Consider the following 25,361-nt stretch of genomic DNA (forward strand, 5'->3'; position numbering starts at 1 on the left):
AGCACCAGTCACATAAGGAGTCTCTCCAGGCTCTGTCCTCAACCCTCTGCTGTTCTGTATCTACATGTTTACTCTTGGCCATTTTATTTGTATCTTTGGACCAGATTATCATTTTTATACAGATTATACTCTGATCTATTTTAGTGTTAAATAAGGCTGAAAAGGGTAATTCCTGGTGTACCAAATCATACACTGATGCTGGCTTCACAACTCAACACTGATTTTCAGTATGAGAGTTCTTTTTATTCCATCCTGGGTGGGATATTCAGTGTACCAGCAAAGTAAGTGGAAGGCTTCAGTATTGGAGGTAAAAGAGAGGAAGATGTTAATGACAGCACCCTCTCCCTGTTGGAGGTGGTATTACTTGCTTTGTAGCCTTGCAGTTGCTCCCTACTCGTAAATCTCAGATAAAGTATACATTTACATATTTTAAACTCTACATATAAATTGTGTATATTTGTTTGTATTGTGCATCAAAACACAAACAGTCAGGAAGAGTGTTTGCCCCTTTTAATGCAAGTAATGTTTTAAGGACAATGGAAAGAAAGAACAGCAAAATAGTAGCAGTTTCCACATTGTAATGCCTCCAGGTCACAGTGGCCCATATTCTTTAAAAACAGTTTCCAGAATGAATGCCAAGTTCTGGTCATCAGTTGTCTTAAATACTCAGAAGAGGCAGGGTATGTGACAATCCAGTGAAAATAATGTCACAGGTCTTCTGGGGTCTCCTGCATCACTCTAGGAACAGAAACAGAGGACATGTCAGTGACCATGACACATCTGTATTCTTCCTTCTGTGTTTAGCTTCTCCAAAGCCCATGAACACTCTTCATGCTGGCGTGTGTTAGAGTATACAGTATATTGTAAGATGTTTTTATTTTTCTACAGATGTCTCAGTATTATGCTTTCTTTTATGGTAACATATTGTTTTGCACAATTTTCTAGCTGTTGTCTCTATAAAAAAAGTAGAAATGCAGTTTAAGATAGATAGATAGATAGATAGATAGATAGATAGATAGATAGATAGATAGATAGATAGATAGATAGATAGATAGATAGATAGATAGATAGATAGATAGATAGATAGATAGATAGATAGATAGATAGATAGATAGATGTCTTCATAAAAAATAGGATCTTTAACACCTCCAAATGTCAATTAATAAAAGGCAATGAAAAATTGAGAAAAATGCCCTATTTTAACAAAATGAATACAATTCAATTTTAATATTCTATTTTTCAATCTGTATTGAAATAAATATTCTTAATTAATAGCTTTCAATTAGGTGTATGATAAGACACAACATGGAAGATTTTGCACTTACTGCATACTGTCAGCAGTAGACAGATATAGAGACATCATAGCTTCAGAGTATTCATTGTTAATTACAAGGCAGGCCCGTGAGACATCATAAGAGCTAAAAGTGTTCCCTTGTATACTGTAATAAAAGCCTAGACAGAAGAGACCCCCAGAGGTAATATAACTAGTTGTGAATAGAGACACTATAGGAGCCCTGGGATTTTTATAACTATTACTTTGAAAGTGAAGTACACCAGGGACATACTGTCTCTACCATGAGAACAATTCATTTCTCTGGTAGAGTTTTGTCTCAAAGGACTGCTTGAAAACATTGTTCTTACATCAAAAGCAAAACTACCAACCAATATATAATATCATTCAAAAATAAAAAAAATAAATCACAATCATACTGTATGTCAAAGATAAGAAGTTTAATGGTCAAATTCCAGAATGAGAAGAGTCTTCTACAAAAATAAATAAATAAAAATATTAGCTTAAAGTAAAATGACCAGCAGATCTTGGCCATTTCATACATGAACATAATTAGTATAATATTAAAAGCATAAGGGAAATCATGAGCTTTAATTAGTATGTAGATAAAATAGGAACATGGCAAAAATGGATCTTCTTGTTACCGCATCTTATCCATCTATTCAGCACCCCATCTGTCTTCAGCTTGGCTCATTATGACTAACATGTGCCAGGTCCGGGCACAGCCTTGGGTTGGTGATCGAAGACCAGCTGTTCTTCATTGATCATGTCACAACAGTCTCATGGTCTTGCAGATTCACTGTATCCAACATTTGCAAGATCAGACCGTATCTGACAAGAGTATGCAGCACAATTCCTGGTCCAGACTTTGGTCTTGTCACGTGTGGACTACTACAACTATCTGCTGGCGAGAGCATCAGGGTATGTCACCAAGCTGTTGCAGATGATGCAGTATGCTGTGGCATGTCTTGTGTTCAAGCAACCAAGATGGGCACATGTCACTCCTCTCTTCAGATCACTACATTGGCTCCTTGTAATATCACACATTAAGTTCAAATCCTTGATGCTTGCCTACATAGCAGTCAATGGGTCAGCACCTACAAATACAGAGACACCCACGAGGTTCTTCTCAACCATTCATACTTGTGATAAATGGCAACTAGTAATGACTTCTTTATGTGGTATCAAACTTCAATCCAGATGTTTTTCTTGTGTAGCTCCTACTTGGTGGAATGAGCTGCCCACCTCCATTAGAAATTCTGACAATCTCTAATATTTTAAGAAGACTTTCTTGTTTGGTGAATCTCTGTTCTAAACGATGTAATTAATCTGTTAGGTTCTTGTAACCTAGGAAGTGTAACTCGCTAGTATTTTGTTCTAAGCTGTTCACATGTGGTGATCAATTTTGTAACCTTGTCCTGTAACTTCCAGACCGAAGTTTACTTGATTATGTTCACCTCTTTTGTAAGTCGCATCACATAAAAGTGTCTGCTAAGAAAATAAATCTGAGTGTAATGTAAGAGCATTGTAAACCTTACTGACTTCGAAAGTCATTTAAATTGTACAATAACAGCACCTGATCCCATGACCTTAATAACTGCTGTACTGACTGAGCTTCACAGAGCCACCTGGGCATGATAACATAACACATTTGTGAAACAGGAAATCATTATTTACTAAAAAAAGATTAAAACGTAACCAAGGGTCTCATCTATTTTATCTGAACAAACATTTTATACTGAAGAAGCAAAATGACAGTGAAAGAGGGCCTACTTAATTATTTACTCTATTGCAAATCTTAGATTGTTTATTTTAAATCTGTGAGACACCGATTTATGCCTTGTGTCTGATATCACATCGATGGCCTCTGACCCTGCACCCAACTCAGAAGTGAAATTAAGCAAATTCAGACAATGAAGTAATAAGGAAATATAACAAAATTAGTACAGAAAGAGCCAAAACGAAGCATCACATTTCTCAAGGTCATTGCATGAAGTAATGGCAGATGAGTGGATTGGGGGGGGGGTCCTTTGATAGGTCCTTGTAGTTTTCAGTCGGCAACATGCCTTGGTCCAGTGCGCACCATGTTTTCGCTGTCGAAGCATTCTTCAAAAACAACGAGTCCATCATCACTACGCAATGCACCTTCCGGACACACTTCAGCATTCCTCTTAACAGCAATGTCCCAAATTGGAAAACAATTCTTCAGTAGGTGGCTAACTTTAGACAGATGGGTACAACATTGGACAGAAATCTCCAGGCTGTCCTTGGAAAGTACTGAAAACATCCAAGCTGTAGGGGCGTCAATTATGCAGTGTCCTAGACGTTCAGCACGCAATCATGCTTCTACCTTAGGCATTTCCAATAAGTCTTTGAGGAGGATTTTGCATGCGGACCTTAATTTCCATCTATACAAAATGATGGTAGTGCAGGAACTCACTGAGAGAGACTGGAGGAGCCATAGAGAGTTATTCACAAACATTCGGCAAACCGTTCTTCTAGATGCCATCATCATGTGCAGTGACAAGGCACATTTCCATTTGAATGGTTGCATAAATAAGCAAAACTTTCTCTATTGGGCTAAAACCAACACTCATGAACTTCATTAGAGAATCCTGCACAATGAGCATGTTACAGTTTGGTGTGCTGGTGCAGAATTTGGCATTGCAGGCCCTTACTTTTTTGAGGAGTGGGGAGCAACGGTCACCATCACTTCAGAACATTACATTGAAATGCTAGAGAACTTTTTGCGGCCCCAATTGGAAGAAATAGATGCGGTGGATGCCTGGTTCCAACAGAATGGAGCAAAAACTCATATGGCGCGAAGATCCATGCAAGTTTACCGGGAGATGTTTCCGAGGAAGCTGATCTCCTTGCGTGGAGATGTTGGGTGGTCTTCACATTCACCTGATCTCATGTCGTGTGATTTCTTCTTGCGGGGCTATCTGAAATCAAAGGTATACACACACCAACCTTAAAACCTTGAAGCTCTCAAGGATGCTATTTGCCACAAAATCGCCGCTATTCCCCTTGAAATGGCAAAATGAGTCATGCGAGTATTCTCGAACAGTGTATCACTAATGATGGCCACCATCTTGAAGACATCATTTTTAAAACACAGTGAAAAAAATCTATTTTGTCTACCCTTTCTTGTGTCGTATTGAAATTTATTTTATCTTGTAGCGTTTTTGTGGAATAATCGTTTGAAATGTGGTACTTCTTTTTGGTTCACTCTGTATAATCATATGATTTTATAATCTTAGTGATTCCCTGCGTAATAGTAAAATGGTGGGCATTTGTAACACGTATCACCAGGAGTCCATTGCAAGCCTGGATGGACTGATGTTCTTTAGGAACTTTCTATTTAAAAAAATGGTACATTTTTTTATGTATGAACAACCCTTATGTCTTTATTGTTCCTTGTTTTCAGGAATTGTGTCCATCATGACCCTTACTGTGTTGGCCTATGAACGCTACATCAGAGTTGTTCATGCGAAGGTGATAGACTTTTCATGGTCTTGGAGGGCTATTACCTACATTTGGCTTTATTCTTTAGCCTGGACTGGTGCCCCTCTCATCGGCTGGAACAAGTATACACTGGAGAAGCATAGACTGGGTTGTTCTGTGGACTGGGAATCCAAAGACGCCAATGATGCTTCATTTATTTTCTTTTTCTTTCTGGGCTGCTTTTTTGTGCCTGTCGGAGTGATGGCCTATTGTTATGGACATATTCTATACACCATACGAATGGTAAGCATGTTGCTTTGTTTGTACTTTTTTCATATAATATGTTGAAATGTTCACTGTATTGTTAATTTCTTTAGGGAACCATTACTTAATTTTGAACCATACCAGGAGCAAACTAAATTTTGACACTCTATAGTAACTCATCAGTATTCATGAGTGAGGCAGAGCCTTCAATCAAAGCACACAATGGCAAGTAAACAATAGACTGTAAAGCAAGTTTTTGAACAAACTAACCATTAGTTGAATCAAACATAGTGATGGCAAAGTGAATTGCTCATCAGACGTTGACAGGAATTGTGAAACTGATGTATACGGCACTGTACAACTAAATCCACGTGACATTCCTGGTGAATTCTGTCACATGAAGTGTCAGCGTGGTGCAAATATGTGCGTGGCAAAAAGGTAAAATGATTGCAAACAAGTTGAAAGACGAGAAAGATGTTAATCTCCTAAGTACTCTTGTCAGTACATTAACCGTCCTGTCTATTTTCGTGTCGGGGGAATGTGGAAGCCACTCCGCCTTGCGCTGTGGTATCCTACAATAACAAAAGTGGCACATTGATTGCTCAGAACAGGCACTGACATTCTACCCTCTCTTGTGCAAGCAACTGAAAAAAGTGCACAAAGAAACACGCTTCTTCTGTCCTGACTGCAACATCGGGGTTAGGTGAGAGCAGAGGTGGGTAGAGTAGCCAAAAATTGTACTCAAGTAAGAGTAGCGTTACTTCAAAATAATATTACTCAAGTAGAAGTAAAAAGTAGTCATTCAAAAAAATTATTCAAGTAAGAGTAAAAAAGTATTCGGTGAAAAGACTACTCAAGTACTGAGTAACGGTTTGAACATAATAAATGATTTAATTGTTTAGAAATGTTGTAATAAGACAGACCAAAATATAAAATAATGTGCAAATTCTGCTATTTTCAAATAATAAAATAGAAAATGAGTAAAAATAAATAACATCTTTACAAAATAAAGATGCACAAATAACACAAAGTTCCAAATCTCAGTTTTTCACAACAAAGCTTTTGAAGCCAATACCTACAGTAGGTAACATGTATTTTTGAACAGTGAAAACTACTTACAGTGACAAGATATACTGTACACTGACAGTATAATACTGTATATTCACTTTGTGGTGTAGTTGTTCCGTAGCTTCAAAAAAAAAAAAAAGGCCAGTTTCAAAACCATAAAGCCGTGTCAGTCTCCGTAGGTGCAAATGCACGACCGCGGGGAGTTAATGAGGTAGTTAAAGTGAGTCACACCTGCACGTGCGATTGTTCTCAATTGCTTCATTGGCTTTCTGCAGCATGTGATTAACGCCCATGGAGACGGGAGTGTTATTAGTACGTCTAGTTACGTCTAGTAACTTGCGCAGGTGCTGGTGCTGGTGGAGGCGGAACATACTGTTGAGGGATTGGAGAGGCTCTTCGAGGCTGAATATATTGTTGGGTGTCTGTTCGTCTGACAGACGGAGGCTGGAGGCTAGACGCAGGACGTTCGGAATGTAAATCATCTTCCGAATCATATGGGATAGGAACATTCTGGGCGATTTGGAAAAGGTATTCGGCTTCCGCTTGTGCTAATGCATCCATCTGTGCAACCACTCCTGGTACCACTTGTCACGCTTGGGTTACAAGATTGCACAGAAGACCAGTGGATGTTGAAGAAACTCGAATTTTTATTCAAACACTGCAAACAAACATTTATCTTTTAAAACTGTTTCAAACATGCTCCTTGAAAGAGTTTACACCTCTGCTTGTCATTTAAAAGCAACCAAGGATTTCTTCTTCTTCGGAGGAATACATGCCAGGAGCACCAGAAGTCAGAGAGAGAGAAAGAAGCAGAAAATCAATTTATAACCACAGAGAGAAGTCGGCACATGCTTTTTGACAAGGCGGAGTAGCGCGCGGGAGGCGGATTACGCGACAGAGCCGGCCAGAAGGAAAAGGAGAAATGTGAAGGTAGTCTGTTTAAGTTTCCTAGGGGTTTCCTAGGGCTTTTTCCAGGGGTGTCTGTATCTTTTTCAGGGTAGGATTAGCTTCGCAGCTCACAATACGGGTCGGCACAAAAAAAGAAGGGGGAAATTAAAGAAAAGGAGAAAAGAAAAGTCTGTAGGGGACCGGCATCGTCACACACTTGCCCTCCAAATAGCACAGCTGATAAAAAATAACATTAGAACAAGGCAGCTTGTGCACATACAAGAAGTCTCACTTTACCATGACTGTCTGTGTCTGTGCATGTTTGGTTAAAATGTGCTTGTTCTTCAGTCAGTGAAGTGATGGTTAAGCTTCAGCAGGAGTTGGCTCTCAAGGTTCTTGCAGTGAAGCTGTGACCGTTTAGCAGTGAACAGGAGCCCCACATGACTATAAAGTCTCTCACAGGCTGCAGACGCCGGAAGTTTGTGTGTGGTCATGTAACTTCATGGCTACGTCTGATTGGTGAAACTGAGGCATGTGATTATTGTTGCTACGTCTGATTGGTGAAACAGTAATGCAGTAGATCCACTGGTGACTTCTCTTTGGCAAAAATATAGCGTATCTGGTGTGTCAAGTTTTGCCCAATGTAGCGGAGTAAGAGTAGCGTTTCTTCTTCACAAATGTATTCAAGTAAAAGTAAAAAGTATGGTGCAGTAAAACTATTCTTAGAAGTACAATTTTTTTAAAAAGTTACTCAAGTAAATGTAATGGAGTAAATGTAACTCATTATTACCTACCTCTGGTTGAGAGCATGCAATGGTAGCGCATTGCCACACTCACCACAAAATGAACAACTTAGATTGGGACCCAAGTGCAGTCACCTCTGCACCACAATGAAACAGGGTGATGTTTTTGACAGTGGCAAGAGTGCCAATCCTGCCACAAATCCCCAAGCTTTCCCTGTAAGTTGGAGGACCTGCTTAAAGTGCTCGATGCAGATTAATGTCATACTCAGGACACAGCAGTTGCAGGTTAAGGGCCATGCTCAAGGTTCCAACAGAGTAGAGTTTAGCATTTAAGGGATTCAAACCAGCTACCTTCCAATTGCTGGCGCAGATCCCTAACCTCAGAGCCACACACTCCGGGGAGCCCTTTAGTGATTGTTTCAAAGTGTGTCACATCAGTACAGAAGTAGAAACTAGACATACCTTTCCTACTCTACTGATGCAAAAATGTACATGTTTATGTTACACATAATAACATTTTTTTGTTGCTGAATAAAAATTACATGTTTTTATCATTTTTCTAGGAAGGAAAAGGCGGAACATCCAGGGTTTATACAGGAAGTGACATCACAGCTGGCATTGGTTTTCTGTTTTGCAGGGGAAGAGTGTAGAGGTGGTTAGCAATTGCTTTTGCCCTGGCACTGTGGGTGGTTGCCATACGTTGATATCGCCAACTAAATGTTCTCCAATACAGTGGAACCTCGGTTTACGAACGTCTCTGTACACGTACAAATCGGGTTACGACCAAAAAGTTTGCCAAACTTTTGCATCCGTTCATGACCACACACTCGGTATATGAACAAGCCAGTTTCCCTTTCGGTTTGTGCGCGCCGATGATTTCCACACCTGTGCATTCCCTGTGCAGCGAGTCAGAGCACGAGAGACACACACACACACATGTGCGCGTGAGAGAGAGAGGGTTGGCATAAGGCTGAGCAGGCAGTTAAAGAATGCACCGGGCTTGTTTTTAAAGAGACTGATTCGAGCATTGTTTTAACCTTGTTGTATTTAATGAAGACTTTTTTCTATTGGATTTTAACCTCCACTTAACTTCTGTTTACAGCGATTGGTTCACAGCGTGCATTGTTGCAATGTTACTTTTCTTGGTTGTTTATTATATTACGGATTTTTCAAATGTTAATTTTTTTTCCTGTGCTTAAAACTCATTAAAAAAAGTGTTTTTAGCGAGCGGTTCGTAGCACTATAGCGTGAACTCTTGCAATGCCATGTTTTCTCTGTTGTTCAAGGTTTTCTCAGTGTTATTCAATGTTTTTACATTTGTTTTACTATTACGCTGTGCATTCTATGGTATAGTTAACTATATTTGTGCTCAAAAATCTTTAAAAAAAATATATTTACATACAGTTCGTACGGTCTGGAACGGATTAATTGTATTTACATACAATCCTATGGGGGAAATTACTTTGGGAATTTTGGAACGAATTACGGTCGTGACCCAAGGTTCCACTGTATATAGATGTTTTAGATAAGTCCATTCATTTCATCCTTTACAAGAAATATGCTATTTAGAGAAAAAATATTTTTCGAAAGTCAGACATTCCATCCTTCTATTCATGTTATGAATAAACATTACTGTTGTACAGAACCAACTGGTATTTTGTGAACAAATGTTGACTGGGTAACCAGTCCTTCACATAAAATACTCCAGCACACAAACACTTGCATCCCAGGTTTACCATTAACATAATCTGCATATTTTTAGATATATAAGTGGAATAATGGAGAAAAACCCAGGCAGACATGCAGAGAATATGCAAACTTCACACAGAAAGGCTGGAATTCCAACTCTGAGTTCTTTAGATGTAAAGTAACAGCAGTAACCATTGTGCTGGCATTGCTCCCCAGTGTCAACATCTGGCTGAATTTACTTTTCATCAAGATGGAACTTTTGGCCATTAACAATTAAGTATGAATTATTGATCGGCAGGTTAGGCTGACTAGTTGAAAATCAATATTAACTGCTTCCTTGGCTAATTTTGGATTGATTTTTGTCAAGATAAAATAATGACATAGCATTTCATGCTTCTTCAGCCAATTGCATTCTGATTGAAGCGGACTTAATGCCAGGTTTGGGGAGCCTTCCGTGTCCAGTTTCTATGTACAATATTTTTCTTTTGCCCACACACATGACACTTGCCATTTCTGTGACAACTTTTTCAAGTGTAATGTGCTCATCCAGAATGTATTTTGGTTTCATTGGGTGCAGCAATGCGCTGTATCAGCGTGTACTCCCAACCTCTATGTTAGCGATCATTGAGGTGAAGTTGAGCAGAACGTTTGCAATAAATGGATGTGTTCCAGTGCACATACTATTCAAGTAAGGTCAATTACGCTTGGGATCATTATTGCAATCAATTTTTTAACAAGATCCTAGGCTCTGTAGACTGTTTACGTTCTCCCTATGTCTGTACATATTGTTTGCTTGTTACAGTGGTTTTCCTTTCACATCCCAAAGATGTGTGTTTAAAGCTGATCTCACTTTACACAATTTCTAGTGAAAGGAGATGACACATTTGACAAAAGCCGTTGCTGATCTCATTGCCTGAGTGTGTCATATAGTTTGTCTAGAAATCCCAGGGTATCATACAGTTTCGCAGTTTCAACGTATTGTGAGCTTGCCTCTTTTTCTGTCAGCTAAAAATGTGCTACCTTATGCAGCCAGTGCCAGTGCTAAGGCTTTACAGGTATGGTGAATTCAGCCGCTGTTTCTGGTCTTTATTATATTTTTTCCATTCTGTCATGATTCCTAAAACATTATACCAACAAGTCTCTCTTCTGTTTGTCAGGTCTAAAACACCCTCCTTCCATATTCTTTGTATCTGTATTCTATGCAGTGCACTCCCCCTATGATTTAAGACTTTTTGTCACCGACTGTTTGGACTCACTTGCAGGTTATGTCAAACTACATTACTGATTCCGACTCATAAGATTACGTAAATGAAGTCTGCACATTTAATGTGATGTGGCCTCCAGGGTTAATCTGTCCATGTGTGGGCATGCATGAGTGTACCCTGCGATGGACCAGATGTCCCCACCGGAGTTTTGTTTTGTACGAAGTGCCTCTGGCCCTTATGACCTTCAACTGGATTAAGCAGGTCAGATAAGGAACAAAAAATGTTTTGTAAGATGATTTATATTAATCTTACAGGCACAATTGAAAGTGTGATCTTGAGCAGATCTTGTTTATAATGAAAATACGGCCACAGTTACAATTCAGTATTTGTTCAACTTTTCTTATAACTGGATAATTTATCCGTCCATCCACCCATTACATTTTTTAAATCTGCTTTATCTACGTTTAGGATTGCTGGGGCTGGTGCCTATACTGTCATGTGTTAATCTCCTTCAGTGTTTCCCTGGGAATGAATCTAAATAGTCTCTGGAACAGAGACCAAAAAAAGACAAAATGTGTTGTGCCGCTTGAGGCACTCTGCGACTGTTCATTCTGCCAGGCAGCATGTTGAGTCATCCACTCAGGTTACAGTAATGCTTACAATTACACATGCGAAGATCTTCAAAGGGGGATATCCCCACTGGGGTTTGCTGTAGCTGTTCTTCAAATGACTTTGCTAAGAAACAACAGCTGATTGACAGCCTGTCAGTAACATCTTTAAAAACTAAAATAGAAGGGTGCTCTTTTAGGATTGCAAATGCCATTCTTGTCTAGAGAAATGTGCTGCCTTTGAGATTCAACGCTTTTAAAAGTATTTAAAATATCAGCATCAGATCGGATTGATGAAATGCATTGTGTTATGGATCTTGACAGCTTTCAGAATGGAAGTGTTCATGTCAAGTTAAGAGAATTGCTGCAGCTGGTTTTAGGTTGTACTTAAACAGAGGACACTGTTAGTGAATTTAAAGCAAATACAGTGTCAATAAAAAGTATTAGTTTCCTCCGGGCGCTCCGGTTTCCTCCCACAGTCCAAAGACATGCAGGTTAGGTGGATTGGCGATTCTAAATTGGCCCTAGTGTGTGCTTGGTGTGTGGGTGTTTGTGTGTGTCCTGCGGTGGGCTGGCACCCTGCCTGGGATTGGTTTCTGCCTCGTGCCCTGTGTTGGCTGGGTTTGGCTCCAGCAGACCCCCGTGACCCTGTGTTCGGATTCAGCGGGTTGAAAAATGGATGGATGGATAAAAAGTATTACCCTCCTGGAAGTTTTCATATTTTATTATCATACAGTATTGAATCACAGTGCATGTAATGTGTTTTTTTTACATTGGTCAACAGAAAAAGACTCTTTAATGTCAAAGTGAAAACAGATCAAGTGGTCTGAATTAATTCCATCCATCCATTATCCAACCCGCTATATTCAAACTACAGGGTCACGGGGGTCAGCCGGAGCCAATCCCAGCCAATACAGGGAGCAAGGCAGAAAACAAACCCAGGGCAGGGCGCCAGCCCACCACAGGGCACACACACACAAACCAAGAACAATTTAGGATCGCCAATGCACCTAACCTGCATGTCTTTGGACTGTGGGAGGAAACTTGAGCACCCAGAGGAAACCCACACAGACACGGGGAGAGCATACAAACTACAGGCAGGGAAGACCCGGGAAGCGAACCCGGGTCTCCTAACTGCGAGGCAGCAGCGCTACCACTGTGCCACCCCATCTGAATTAATTACAAATATAAAATACCTGCGGTGGGCTGGCGCCCTGCCCAGGGTTTGTTTCCTGCCTTGCGCCCTGTGTTGGCTGGGATTGGCTCCAGCAGACCCCCATGCCCCTGTCGTTAGGATATAGCGGGTTGGATAATGGATGGATGGATAGAAAATACAAAATACCATATATACTCACGTTTAAGTTCTCCCATGGATAAGTCGGGGCTTGATTTTACAGTATAATTTCTGGTATTTTATAATGTCAGTCATATAAGTTGAATGCAGAAAACTCACGCTATTGGTCAAAGAGATTATAATATGCTAATGCCCACCTGAGAGAGTAACCACGGAGCACACGGCCTTTTTTTCTATGTGGGTGCGGCAATGCGCTGAATCAGCATGTGCTCCTAACCTCTCTCTCTATTGTGCCTACGTGACCACATGGTAATACCCGAACTATTCCGAAGCAACGTTTCCACTGATTTGTGTTTTTTGTATTTCACACCCTCATACACCTTTATTGTAAGAGCATCCCATATCTACGATGGAGCGTTCAATCAGAAGAAAATATGAAGCCGGTTTTAAATTAAAAATCGTTGAAATGGCAAAAGAAATTAGTAACTGCGCTGCTGCAACAAAATTCAATGTGTCTGAGAAACTGATGCAAGATTGGAGGAAGTAAGAAGATGTAAAAAAAAAAAAAAATATTTTTGAACGGGTGTATAAGTCAGGGTCTGATTTTATGATCGATATTTCGGGTTTCAAGACCCGGCTTATACGCGAGTATATACGGTAATTGATCTCATAAGTCTTCACCTCCTTTAATATGACATTCCTAAGTCATCACTGGTGCAGCCAATTGGATTCAGAAGTCAAAGGATGAGTTTAAGGGAGATCATTTGTGTGGAGTTTCATTTCATTATAAATGCACCTTATCTGGAAGGTCCAGCTTATGATGAGTCAATGTGGTGGGCAAATAGTGAAGACAAAAGAACACTTCAAGAAACTCCGTGCAAAGGTGACTGTTCAGCACAAGTTGGTGGATGGAGACAAGAGAATATCCAAGTGACTGAATATTCCTTGGACTCCAGGTAAATCAATCATTAAGAAATGGAAAGAGTGTGACACAGCTGTAAATCTGCCTAGAGCAGACCGTCCACAAAACTTAGTGGCTGTGGAAAAAGAAGACAAGTGAGGGAGGCCATCAAGAGATCTATGAAGGAGTTTCAATGTAAAGTGGAAGAGGTTGGAGAGACTGTACAGACAACAACTGTTTCCCAAGTGCTTCACCAGTCGCAGCTTTACTGGAGAGTGTCAAAGAGAAGGCCAGCATTAAAAAAAAACATAACATCTCAGCTAGAATTTGCCAGATGGTACATGGGAGACCTGGAATTCAGCTTGAATAAGATTCTCTGCTCTGAGGAGTCTAAAATCAAACGTTTTGGCCTTCAGAACAAAACCAGGCAACATTGCTCATTACTAAAAACGTACCATCCCTAACATCAGACATGTAGGTGGCAGCATCAGACTGTGGGGATGCTTTTCTGCAGCAGACCCTGCAATGATTGTGAGGATAAAATGAAAGCAGCCAATATACAGGAACATTCTGGAGGGGAACCTGATGCAGTTCGCAAGAAACCTACACCTTGGGAGATGTTCTGTTTTGCTTTCCAACAAGACAGCAACCCCAAACTGAAAGCCAAAGGTACGCAAAAATGGCTTAAAAACAACAATTTTGATGTCCTAGAGTGGCCATGTCAGAGTCCAGATTTAAATCAATTGAGAATTTGTGGCTGGACTTGGAAAAAAATTGTTCTTCACTTGCAATCTTAAAGAAATATAATTAACGGTTAATAAATGTCAGAAACCTTTCTAGGTATATCAGGAAACCAGATAAAGGACAAGTGAATAAAAAATGTACTTAAAGATGACTAAGAGATGACTAAGAAATCAGTAGATGTCCTGTAAAACAACCAGAATGGACAGTTGTTATATGCAGTGTGAAGGACAGCCGGGTCCCATGCCCGGCAGGGTCGCCCCTGCTGCATCTGTTCTGGGGGAGGCACCATGGGCAGCTCAATACCTCCCCCGGGACGCTTGGTGGCAGCCTCCCTGGTGGACGATGATTCCCCAACCTGGCGCAGGGCTCCATGGGAGATGGAGTCCTCCACAGCCTGGTTGGGGGCTCGGATGGCCACCAGGGGGAGCAGCATGGAGTCAGCAGCCTGGCTGGTCATATCTTCAGCCCCACCCGGAAGGGCAATTAGGACCAGGTGGCCAAGCACCTGGAACGCTTCCGGGTGGGATATAAAAAGGGCCAGCCACCACCACTCAGAGAGCCAGAGTTGGGAGGAAGGAGGACTAAGCTTGTAGAGGAGTGGTGGGAGAGAGTGTGTTGCTTTGTGTTGGACTAGTGTTTTGGGACTGTGTATTACCTGTGGGTCACGGGGAAGACGTGCGCCCACGGGTGAAGAAGAAAATAAAGTCCATTGAGTTTATACGTGCCTCTGTGTCGTTCTGTGCCGGGTCGGGCGCTATATAGCGCTCCTTATTACAGCAGTAATTTGAAGGGTGGTGGCTCATCTCAAAGGTATAAGAAGAACCAGAAAATAATATAATAGACTTTTATTTTATGTAAGTCATTTGGGTGTAAACCAACTAACCAACCACAGTCAGTGTATGCATTGATTGACACTGTATGTAAATTCAATAGTTTAGAAAATTAACCTCAATTCTTTGTTTCTCTGACCATGCTGATCATTCTGACCATGCTGTATCAGACTGCTTTTGAAGAATGCTCCCTCTAAAGTATTTTGCCGAGGAGTAATTAAAAGATACAATGAACAGCTTTTCTCCTGCCTGATTACTCATTTGTCTTGTTAGAGGACATGTCTTTCTTTAATAAGATAATAAATTTCTTCCACAAATCCCCATGGAACCTGACAGAACCTGAGTAGTTCTATAACATAGAGTGAAAGTAAAAAGGACAGTGTGCAGACACACAAATGGCTACAGACCTCAGCACACAGACTCATGGCTGTCTTGCCTTACAGAGGTCCATCTATTAAATACTGACCTGACGAGGGTGAATGAATATGCGGCCAATTAATTTGTTTTTTTACATTTGTAATGAGTTGAGACCACTTTGCAGAGATCCATTTTCACTTTGACATTAAAGAGTCAATCTCAAAAAGGCCAAATTAAGTCCACTGTGATTCAATGTGGTTTAACAATAAAATGTGAAAACTTCCAAGGGGTGAATACTTCTTATAGGCACCATAGCATCACAAGCATTGGTCACTCAATAAAAGGAAGTGTGGTTGATAAACTTTAATGAGATAAGCCCCAAAAAGGATGTAGTCATAGTATTTAGGCCAGGGAAAACATAAATTTCTCAGTAGGTGCAGGAGCTGGTGGCCATTATGCCTATTAAAAGTGTACTGCTAAGCTATACTCTTGATATGAAGGCCCTTGCATTCAAATAACACTACTTTTCCTTCTCTAATTTCTTATTGTGAATTCCACTGCCCTTTTTTGACTTTCATGTCTAATGGCTGGATTTACCACAAACCTTTGTTGACATTTTTTTGTTTTTTTAAAGTGGCACAATGTCTGATGAATTTGGTTAAGTTTTAATTAATAGTTTGTAATCGTATATTGGCCCTTCACTTGTTTGAATTCATCTGAAATGTTTTCCTTTGCTCTGATTTTTATGTCTCAATTTAGGATTCTTCTTAGGATAAGTTTCTTGCCAGCCTTCATCTTTATCTATTCTACTTTTAATTCTCTTTTCTTCCTTGATCCACTACCTTCCATATGAACTGCCTCAACATGGTTAAACTCAGAAATATATATTTACAAGTAACAACACACTGCACGATAACATTCAGAGAATACACTTGACTTGTACATTCAGATTTCCTACTCTTTCTCTTGCAGTGGGCTGGCGCCCTGCCCGGGGTTTGTTTCCTGCCTTGCGCCCTGTGTTGGCTGGGATTGGCAGACTCCCGTGACCCTGTAGTTTGAATATAGCGGGTTGGATAATGGATGGATGGATCCTCTTTCTCTGTACGTTTAGCATTCGTTTGCTCAGAGGTTGATGCGCTTGCTGCTTCCTGAGCAGCTCTTCTTTTCTCCACCCTAGCAGCCCGCTTCTTTTCTCCTTTCGTCGTCATCTTTTCACATTAAAACTGATTAAGTCAGTTTACTTAGTATGTTTTCCTTAATTTTTCACTCAAGCTGGCACTTAAGTCTTCAATCTGCCTCAAGAATGATTTAAGATATGAAGAGGTAGGGGAAGTGACAGTGAAGGTGGTAGGGATGAGAACGTCACTCGTATACATGCGCTGGATGGCCACCCTGCTTGCTGCTGCCGAGAGCTGATTCTACAATAAAATAAAATAAAAATAAAAAGAGCAATAACCTTGGAGGTCAATCACCACCCCGAAAGTGGATTGTAGACGTCACGTACTATATGTGTACCAAATTTCAGGTCAATAGGTCAAATGGTTTGCAAGCTACAGGTGATTTAAAATCCTGGACAGACAAGCGGACAGCCACGGTAGTGTATTACATAAGAAGTTTTTAACTGCTGAGAGAGCTTTATTTTTTACTTCCATGTTAATGATAGCTTGGTGATGGGGTCAAACATTTTCTATTGAGTTAAGATTCTTATTCTATGGTGTTCAAAATGATTTTAGCATGGTGTCTGTGTGTGTTTGTGGAAAATCAAAATTGATTTATTATAATACATTTTTCTTGGACAATTATGCACTTTTTGTATTGTGTTGGGTTCCAGGATGACATAATTCAAGCAAAGATGTAAAAATTTAGAACAAGTGAACGCTGAGGCCTATTCTTGTTTTTCGTGATTCTGCTGCTGAATGTGTTTGAATTACCCCATGGGATTAATAAAGTTGTATCTAATCTAATCTAATGTGCAATGATAACTTCAGAACAAATTCACCTAACCTTTTCTTGTGTTTATCTTGCAACAGGCTTCAGGCCTGTTGTTTTTGGTCCAGTTTATTCCAGTACTTATCATTTTATCCTTCCAAACTGTTTGATCTATGTCCAATAATAACGGCTATAGAAATGTTTTCATTTAAGTGGGATTTTTGCAGTCTGCTCTGTTTAGTCATGGGACCAAACCTATTGATTTGCAAAATATTTACAGAAGTAGTTTTTGAAATGCATAATTTATTTAAATATACATGTAAACACTTTAAGACACTGACAAGAGTATGCACACACAAACACAGACACATACACGCAAACACACACACACACACACTCATTCAAACAAGTTTATAAGGGAAGATAAACTGACAGCTTGTTTGCACTACCATTGCACATACTGGATGATAAAGAGAAAGAAATGAACACACAGACCGAAATCTGTAAAGGTCGACATGGACAGAGGCATTAAATAATATATGAAGTCATATGCCTTAAGGTAGATGAAAAACAGAAATACTTTGGTTGTAGGCAGCATAAGAACAAAAGGATCTGGTCAATTAAAGGTTCATGGAGAGACCCTCGATGAAATTCCCTACCTCCCCTTACAAATGGCTGTTCCATGGTAACTAATTCATTTAGTCTTTCCCTAAAGGATAGAAAGGCGGCGTTGCCAAGCCAGCTAGATCCTAATTCATGTTCGTGTTTGGTGTAAGCCAGGATCCTAGCAGATGACCTCCAAGTCAATTGAAGCCTGTTAACACTTTCTCTCACCACACTGTTAAGCAAATATTTGTCACTTGACAGCTAAGGACGCAGGTGTCAACAAGCATATCTTTGTGATGAAGTGCTTTTTTTTTTTTATCAAACATGACAAAGCTACTTACACAAAGGTGTTTATCTTTCAATCATTCAGCCTTTGTTTTAAATAGATCTGTCATAGGGAGCATATTACAGTATTTTAGAGAGCAGGCAGCTTTGCCAAATGCAACACTTCTGTAACCTCACAGTGAGGACATACCTGTAGTAGATTCGAAATTTTATATAATGTATTTTTTCTTCCTGATCTGCTTTGTAAAAGTAACTTCATTTGTGATATTTTTGCTGAATACCCCTACATGTATTCAACAAACACTCATAAACTTTATATATGAGGGATGTTCAAAAGTTTCTGCAATTTTTTAACTCTATTTATAAGAATTTCTAAAACAAATGACATCACTTTTCTACATAGTCACCTCTGTTTGTGATGCAATTTTCCCAGAGTCATACCAACTTTTTTAATGCCCAATTACTACTCTTCCCACCTTCACAGTTTCCAACGAAAATATAAAAGTGCAGAAACTTTTTGAACGTCCCTCATATGTTTCCCTTTGTGTTTTCATTGGATGGGCATACATTTTCAATTGCATCTTGATATATTTCTGTTGCTATTGGTGCCTCTCTAATGGAGCAAAACTTCAAAGTTACATGTATTTTGGACTTGTTTGGTCCCCTGATGTAGAATTTCTCATTAAGTTTTTTTCCTGCTTAAAAGGTAAAAACAGTGTTAGATACTGAATCTGATCTTAAATTTGAGGAAGATGATGCAGACAGAGAGACAGTAATGATGATATTATTGACAAAGCTGTTAGAAAGTGAAATTTTTTTAGAAACATAATTAAATAGACCTTCAAGAGTTCTGGACTTCCTTTTGGAAATGAAGAAGCCAACAAATAGAGTTGGCTTTGGACTGTCAGTACCAAGTGAGTTTTTGAATTTCTTGAATGTGCTTTTCTCCATTTTGTGTGTTTATTAATTGTTTTTGGACTAGATGGAATATCTTAATGTTTTGTTGGTGATGTTATATCTGCGCCATCATGTTGTTTGCTGGTGCTGCTGTTTTGAGTGCATTTTCCACAAACTTGCTTGGCAAGTAACCACAATTTTCCTAACATTGTTATGTCCTTACCATTCAAATATGGCAGCGTGTATTCACAGATATCCTCATATTGGATTAAAGTCTTTTTCAAATAAAGTTTGTTATCTTGTCTGAGATGGACATGTAGTCGAGAGCAGCTGTGGCACAAATTGAGGCTGCAACCTGTCTTAGGTAAGCGTATGGTAGCTTGTTGCGAGTTTATCTACTTGGGTTGAATGAGAAGTGAGGTGCATGCACCATTTCACCAAGTGCAAGTCACACTTGTATAAGTTTCTACATTCTTCCATAGAATTCACACCAACTTCCGTGGTTGTGGTTGAGTGTGAGCAGAGCGGACTGCTTCATAAATACACATACACCTCTGTAGTGAGAAATGAGGTGCATGCAAGCACCAAAAAATGTAAAAGTGCATACATGCATCATCTAGTCGCTGTGGGTGAGTGTGAGCAGAGCAGACTGCTGTACACATACACACACCCGCACACACACACACACAGCTCTTTCCTTTATATATGTCTAATGGTATAGATTCCGGTGTAAATACTAGACTTGTGAAATTTGCAGATCATGCTAAAATTAGATGGAAAGCTGATACTGAGAAGACAGTAAAAGTGATTCAAAAATAATCTTCACAACTGGTCAAATACTTGGAAAATGTAGTATAACAAAAAAGTTCAAAGCTTTACATTTGGGCAAAAGGAATGTCAATGGGAGACAGTGTCCTACAGGAGACAACCTCTGAAAAAGCTTTAGCACTTTACAATGACACATCATTCTCATCATCTGTGCAATGTGCCAAAGCAATTAAAAAGACGAATAAAATGTTAAATTATATCATAATAACTTTTGAATGCAATTTTAAAGATGTTATGTATAGACTATATAATGCATTAGGAAGACCACATCTGGAGTACTGTATGCTTTCACCACACTACAAAAAAGACAGAGGCAGCAATTGAAGCTGTGCAGAAGAGAGCAACCAAGTGCATCCCAGAACTTAAAGACATGTCCTCAGAGAATTAAACCTGTTTAGTTTCAAGCAAAGGAGACTGTGTGGGGACCTAATCCAGGTCTTTAAAATCCTCAAAGATTGATAATGTAGATCCAGCAGAATGCTTTCAACCCAATGGTGAATCACGCTTTTGACATACCATGGAAATTATAGGGAAGTGCAATGAAGACTGAAGCCAGGAAGCACTTCTTTATGCAAAGAGATGTGGGATGTATAGTTTAAACAGAAACTTTGACATCTTTTAAGAAGTATCTGGAGGAGCTTAATGGACTGAATGGTCTCCTCTCGTTTGTCTAATTTCTTATGTCCAGTGTTTGAATTGTTTTTGGTTTTGTGTCTTTTTCTGTCTGGATAATTATTTTGGTTTTGAAATTTGGACCTTACATTTTAGGTCTTGCTCTGCTTTTTTTGCAGACCTTCACCAGTTATGATTTTCCTAACCTCTTTTTTGTTGGTTTTATTGATATCTCCCTATTGTTTATTTTTCTGATCTCTCTAAGGTCATAACACAAAGATTTGAGTGCTACTGTTTATTCAAATGGTTTGCAAATGGTGGAAACTAACTGGGTTTCCCTCCAAAATATTTCATTTTTTACTAATCCTGGAATGATTGTACCTTTTAGATTATTTGTGGATGCTGCATCTTCAGTGCATGCAGCTTATTGCACCTTGATGTAAAGATACTTCTTATGCAAAAGAAACTTAAAATCCCACATTGTCTCTGGCATTATTCTAAAATAGCATCTTACTGAACAGACTTTGAATTTCTTGGTATTTTCATTGCCTCAGGGAATTGATAGTTGCGTAATGATAACACATCTGAACATTCACAACTTTCAACTCATTAAATTCTTCTAAAAATAGAAATAATTAAATCAATTAAGGCAGATAAAAAACATTGTAACAGAGTTCTGTGTAGAATATTTTGGTATGTTTGCACAAAAGCAGTCATGATGCAAGCAACATTTCCTTGAAGGTGAATCGATTTATTATTTTAAGGAACTCATTTTTTAGGATGGCAGAGAATAAAACAAAGACAGAGGAAATCATGGTCGGTAAATATTTCAGAAGGCAAAAATGTCTATTTTAATTTTTCTCCATTAAAGATGGTTACGGTTAGGACATGTGTTTGAGATGCGATATGCAGAATGCACAAAATTAATTTAATAAGTTATCATTTATTTTAAGTCAGTTTCATCTTTAGTTTGCATTAGGGTTAGGCTTAGGGTTAGGGTTAGGGGTAGGGTAGAGAAAAATATTTGATTTATATTGTTTACTCTTAATTGGTTTGTGCAACCTGTTTTTAGCAACATGCAGGCTTTCGGATTGTTTCAAACACGTACATGTGTCCCATAGGTAAAGAAAGGATGGTCACACTTGGTGTGCAGGGTAAACACCTCAGTTCTATTAAAGTCATCACTGCTCTTTTTAATGTTTTTTTTTATTTTTAATATTTTTATTTTCCTACAGCTTCGCTGCATTCAAGACCTTCAGACTGTTCAGATTGTTAAAATTTTGAGATATGAGAAGAAAGTGGCCAAGATGTTTTTCCTTATGATCTCCGCCTTCCTCATCTGTTGGACACCTTACTCAGTGGTGTCTCTTTTGATAGCCTATGGATACAAAGACATCGTAACGCCAATGGCAGCTGTCATTCCTTCATTTTTTGCAAAGTCAAGCACAGCCTATAATCCTGTCATCTACATCTTCATGAGTCGAAAGGTCAGTTGAAAGATGTTTTCTGTTAGTGTTGGTTTTCTATACAGCTTGTTTAATTAAATAGGTTACTCATGTTGTTTGTTTTAGAGTGTAGGTTCTTAATGCTAGAATCCCTGAAGCCTATGAGCCCCTGACCTCTTTAAATTTTCCAGACTTACGTCAAGAAGCCCGTAGCTCCTTATCGTTGCTCTAATAGCCCGTTTCTGTTTTGGAAATATGCGATTTAGCAGACGACAGCCTGCTACATCCCCCACCCCCCCATTCAGTCAGATGAAGGCATCACCCTACTGCAGTCCTCACAGCTGTAATCTGTGTTGAAGTGTTTATCTGACAATGCGTTTTATAAGGAATTATATGAGGTAATGAAATATCATGATTTGAAATGCATATGTGAGTCTCATGTCTACAACAATCTGTGTAAATATAGAATGACAGAGGAAATACAAGGCAAGAAATGCTGAACGCACGGCTATAAAAGAAAATGTTTTCATATGTTATAGTAGTAACATCATAATTTTAATTTGAAGTGTAGGATACATGAAGCCCAAATATCCAAGAAACACTTTCACAATATGTGTAACAAAACAAGTATGCTTTTATTCAAGAATAAAACTGAAGAGAAAGAAATTGCTCAACTGATATGTTGCTGAAGCCAAACTATCAGGTAGTACAAAATAAAAAGTTGTTCGTATATGTGTGTGTGTTTGTGCATTTCATTTTCAACCAGCTCTCACAGTGGTAATGTAGCTACATCATGGACCTGCTCTGATGGCGCAGTGAATAAGCTACCATTAGCAAAGGTGATGTAATAGGTCCAAATCCCACATCTTCTGTGTATTTAGTGCTGTCAGTAGTGAGCTGTTACTATTATTATTATCATATAACAAAAACATGCATTTGATGAGAGTCTGTAAAATCCTGTGTAAATTTATGGTACTTGTAAATGATGTTACTCTTCCTCAAACACAGACAATTATATCAACTTGTGATTTGAACAATTTTTTTTATTTAGTTTTATTCTTGGATTCTTGAATAAAAAAGATCACTTAAATGACATGTTGATGTGAATGTCCGTGTGCGAGGAAGAGTAACGTCCACCATAGACCCTGAAGTGCCTGTTTGCTCAACAAGACACCAAGAAGAACTGAGTGAGCTTCGTTTGTGTGTCTGCTTTTACCTCTTCAGCGCTAACTTTTACAAGTACCACAAATTTGCACCAGCTGTTAGACTCAACTCAAAAGTATGTTTTTATTATAAAATAGTTACAATAATAGCAGTCCACTACTCAAAACGGTAACTGCAAAGAGGACCTGGAACCAAACCCACAACCTCTTGATTATGAGGCATTTATAAGTGCGAACAAACATATTGTTAACTCTAACCCTAATCCATGACAACACCCGATTTTGAATACAAATTGTGTATATCATGGTACCTTCAGACCTTTGAGGGGATATCCCCAGTCCACCAGTAATGAGCACGCACAACAAGGAGTACATGAAGTTTCACTTTAGGCAATGGGTAAAGTAATTATTTCTTGAGGAACTCCATAATTATAATCCTGTCTGATTTACTGAAATGATGGAATTTTACTGACATGTTGATTTGTGAATTTATGAATTTCCCCTTGGGATTAATAAAGTATCTATCTATCTATCTATCTATCTATCTATCTATCTATCTATCTATCTATCTATCTATCTATCTATCTATCTCTATCTCTCTGCATGGGACTTGTTTAACCTGGGATTATTGTTCACTGACACTTTATAGATTGTGAAAGACTCCATAATCTTTACTGAGATGTGAACGTTCAGTCCATTCAAAGTTACTGAAATGAACGATTCAGACAGGACTAAAGTGCAGAGGTCCTCCGTAAATAATTACTTTACTCCACCTCTGGGTGTAAAATTACTTCCTTCTGAATAGAAACATAAAAGCCAAAAACTTGACAAAACAAAAATACGTATGTGCTCTGTGCCTTCCCCAGGACTCAAAAAACATTAAGATAAGTTTTATGATAAATATTTTGATGGAGTTAAGCCTATTACAGGGCATCTAGTTTATATTTCACACCATCTGTGCCCCAAGTTGTCTTCTACTAATTTGCGAAGACCAGGAACCCCCAGAACCATCTGAATATCTTTTAAAGCTGAATGATGATAGGGGAACCTTTCAAAACTCTTTCCTCTGGTTGCAATTATTATTGTATATTTGGCAGACATCTTTATCCTAGGTAACGTACAAGGTCAGGAAATATAACTGCTTAGGCAGGCTAAGTGATTTGCACAGGGTTGCACAATAAGTCATAAGGTGGATTAGAGCCACAACCTTGTTGCCCTTAGAATACTCTAAGCTTTGATTTCTGAGGCATTGAATCTGCTTTTTATACTATTGACCTAGAGGCAAATTTGAGATCTAAGTTCTTGTCCTTTTAAAATGTACTTTTGTGTATAATTTTGTAATCGTGTATATTTTTCAGTTTCGGCGATGCCTTATGAAGCTGTTTTGTGCACGGATGGTTAAAATCCAGAGGTCCATCAAAGAAGGACCAGACACTATGGAGGAAAAACCAGTGAGGCCTATCGTCATGTCTCAGAAACTAGGGGACAGGCCAAAAAAGAAAGTAACCTTTAGCAGCAGTTCAATTGTGTTTATTATTGCCAGTGAGGAGACAACCCAGCTTGATGCCTCTTCGAAAAGCAGTACGGTTGGAATAAATGTGATTCAAGTACGCCCTTTGTAACTACAAAATGAGCTGCTTTTACAGGATATATTTTTATTTTTATCACACTGTGTTTTGCTTATTTTCATTGCATCATGGACTTTTTCAAGTGGACTCACAAGACTAAATCTAATGGTGGTGATTTTTTTAACAGTAAAGCAATAAATGTTTAGCTTTCTACAAATGAAATAATTTCCTGGAATTTTACCTCAAAGAGATTGTTACCAAGTTTTAAAAAACAGTTGATTTAATATTAGTTTTTTTCAAGTTTATTTTTAAGAACTAATCCTTGTACGGTTGAAATAAATGTATATATTTATACTAAAAGTGTCAAATTTGTTTTTGTGTGCTTTTAATATATTCCTGTCTGTCTGCTGTACAGCGGCCTATAAAACATAAATGTGATAGAAGTCAGTTGACTTGGTCAGCTACAATACAACAAAAGAGTTTCATTAAACATAAAGGAAATTTTAAATTTTCTTGATAAGCACAAGCAATTTTTATTAAGAGAAGGAATGCCTTTCATAAACAATGTTCGGTTTTGCCACAATACCTGTCAAAGACAGGTAATAGAATAATTTAAAAATATGTGCTGTCTCTTGCTCTTTGTGTACCTTCTGCAGCTTTTCTCAGTGTTTGACTGCGTGTGAACATCTCTTCATCAAC

General features: G+C 38.8%; 1 protein-coding gene across 1 annotated transcript in view; it reads left to right on the plus strand.

The window, feature by feature from the left end:
- The window catches only part of opn3 (opsin 3), a 48,072-nt gene extending 23,078 nt beyond the window's left edge, over positions 1 to 24,994 (plus strand). Inside the window, exons 2-4 of the mRNA XM_028820826.2 lie at positions 4,722 to 5,041; positions 21,722 to 21,973; positions 24,453 to 24,994. Coding sequence (XP_028676659.1) covers positions 4,722 to 5,041; positions 21,722 to 21,973; positions 24,453 to 24,716 — 836 coding nt within the window. The 3' untranslated portion in view covers positions 24,717 to 24,994. The remainder of the gene's footprint in view (positions 1 to 4,721; positions 5,042 to 21,721; positions 21,974 to 24,452) is intronic.
- The last annotated feature ends 367 nt before the right edge of the window (positions 24,995 to 25,361 follow it).

The sequence above is a fragment of the Erpetoichthys calabaricus genome, chromosome 15 (genome assembly GCF_900747795.2).
Source record: "Erpetoichthys calabaricus chromosome 15, fErpCal1.3, whole genome shotgun sequence".
Taxonomy (NCBI): domain Eukaryota; kingdom Metazoa; phylum Chordata; class Cladistia; order Polypteriformes; family Polypteridae; genus Erpetoichthys; species Erpetoichthys calabaricus.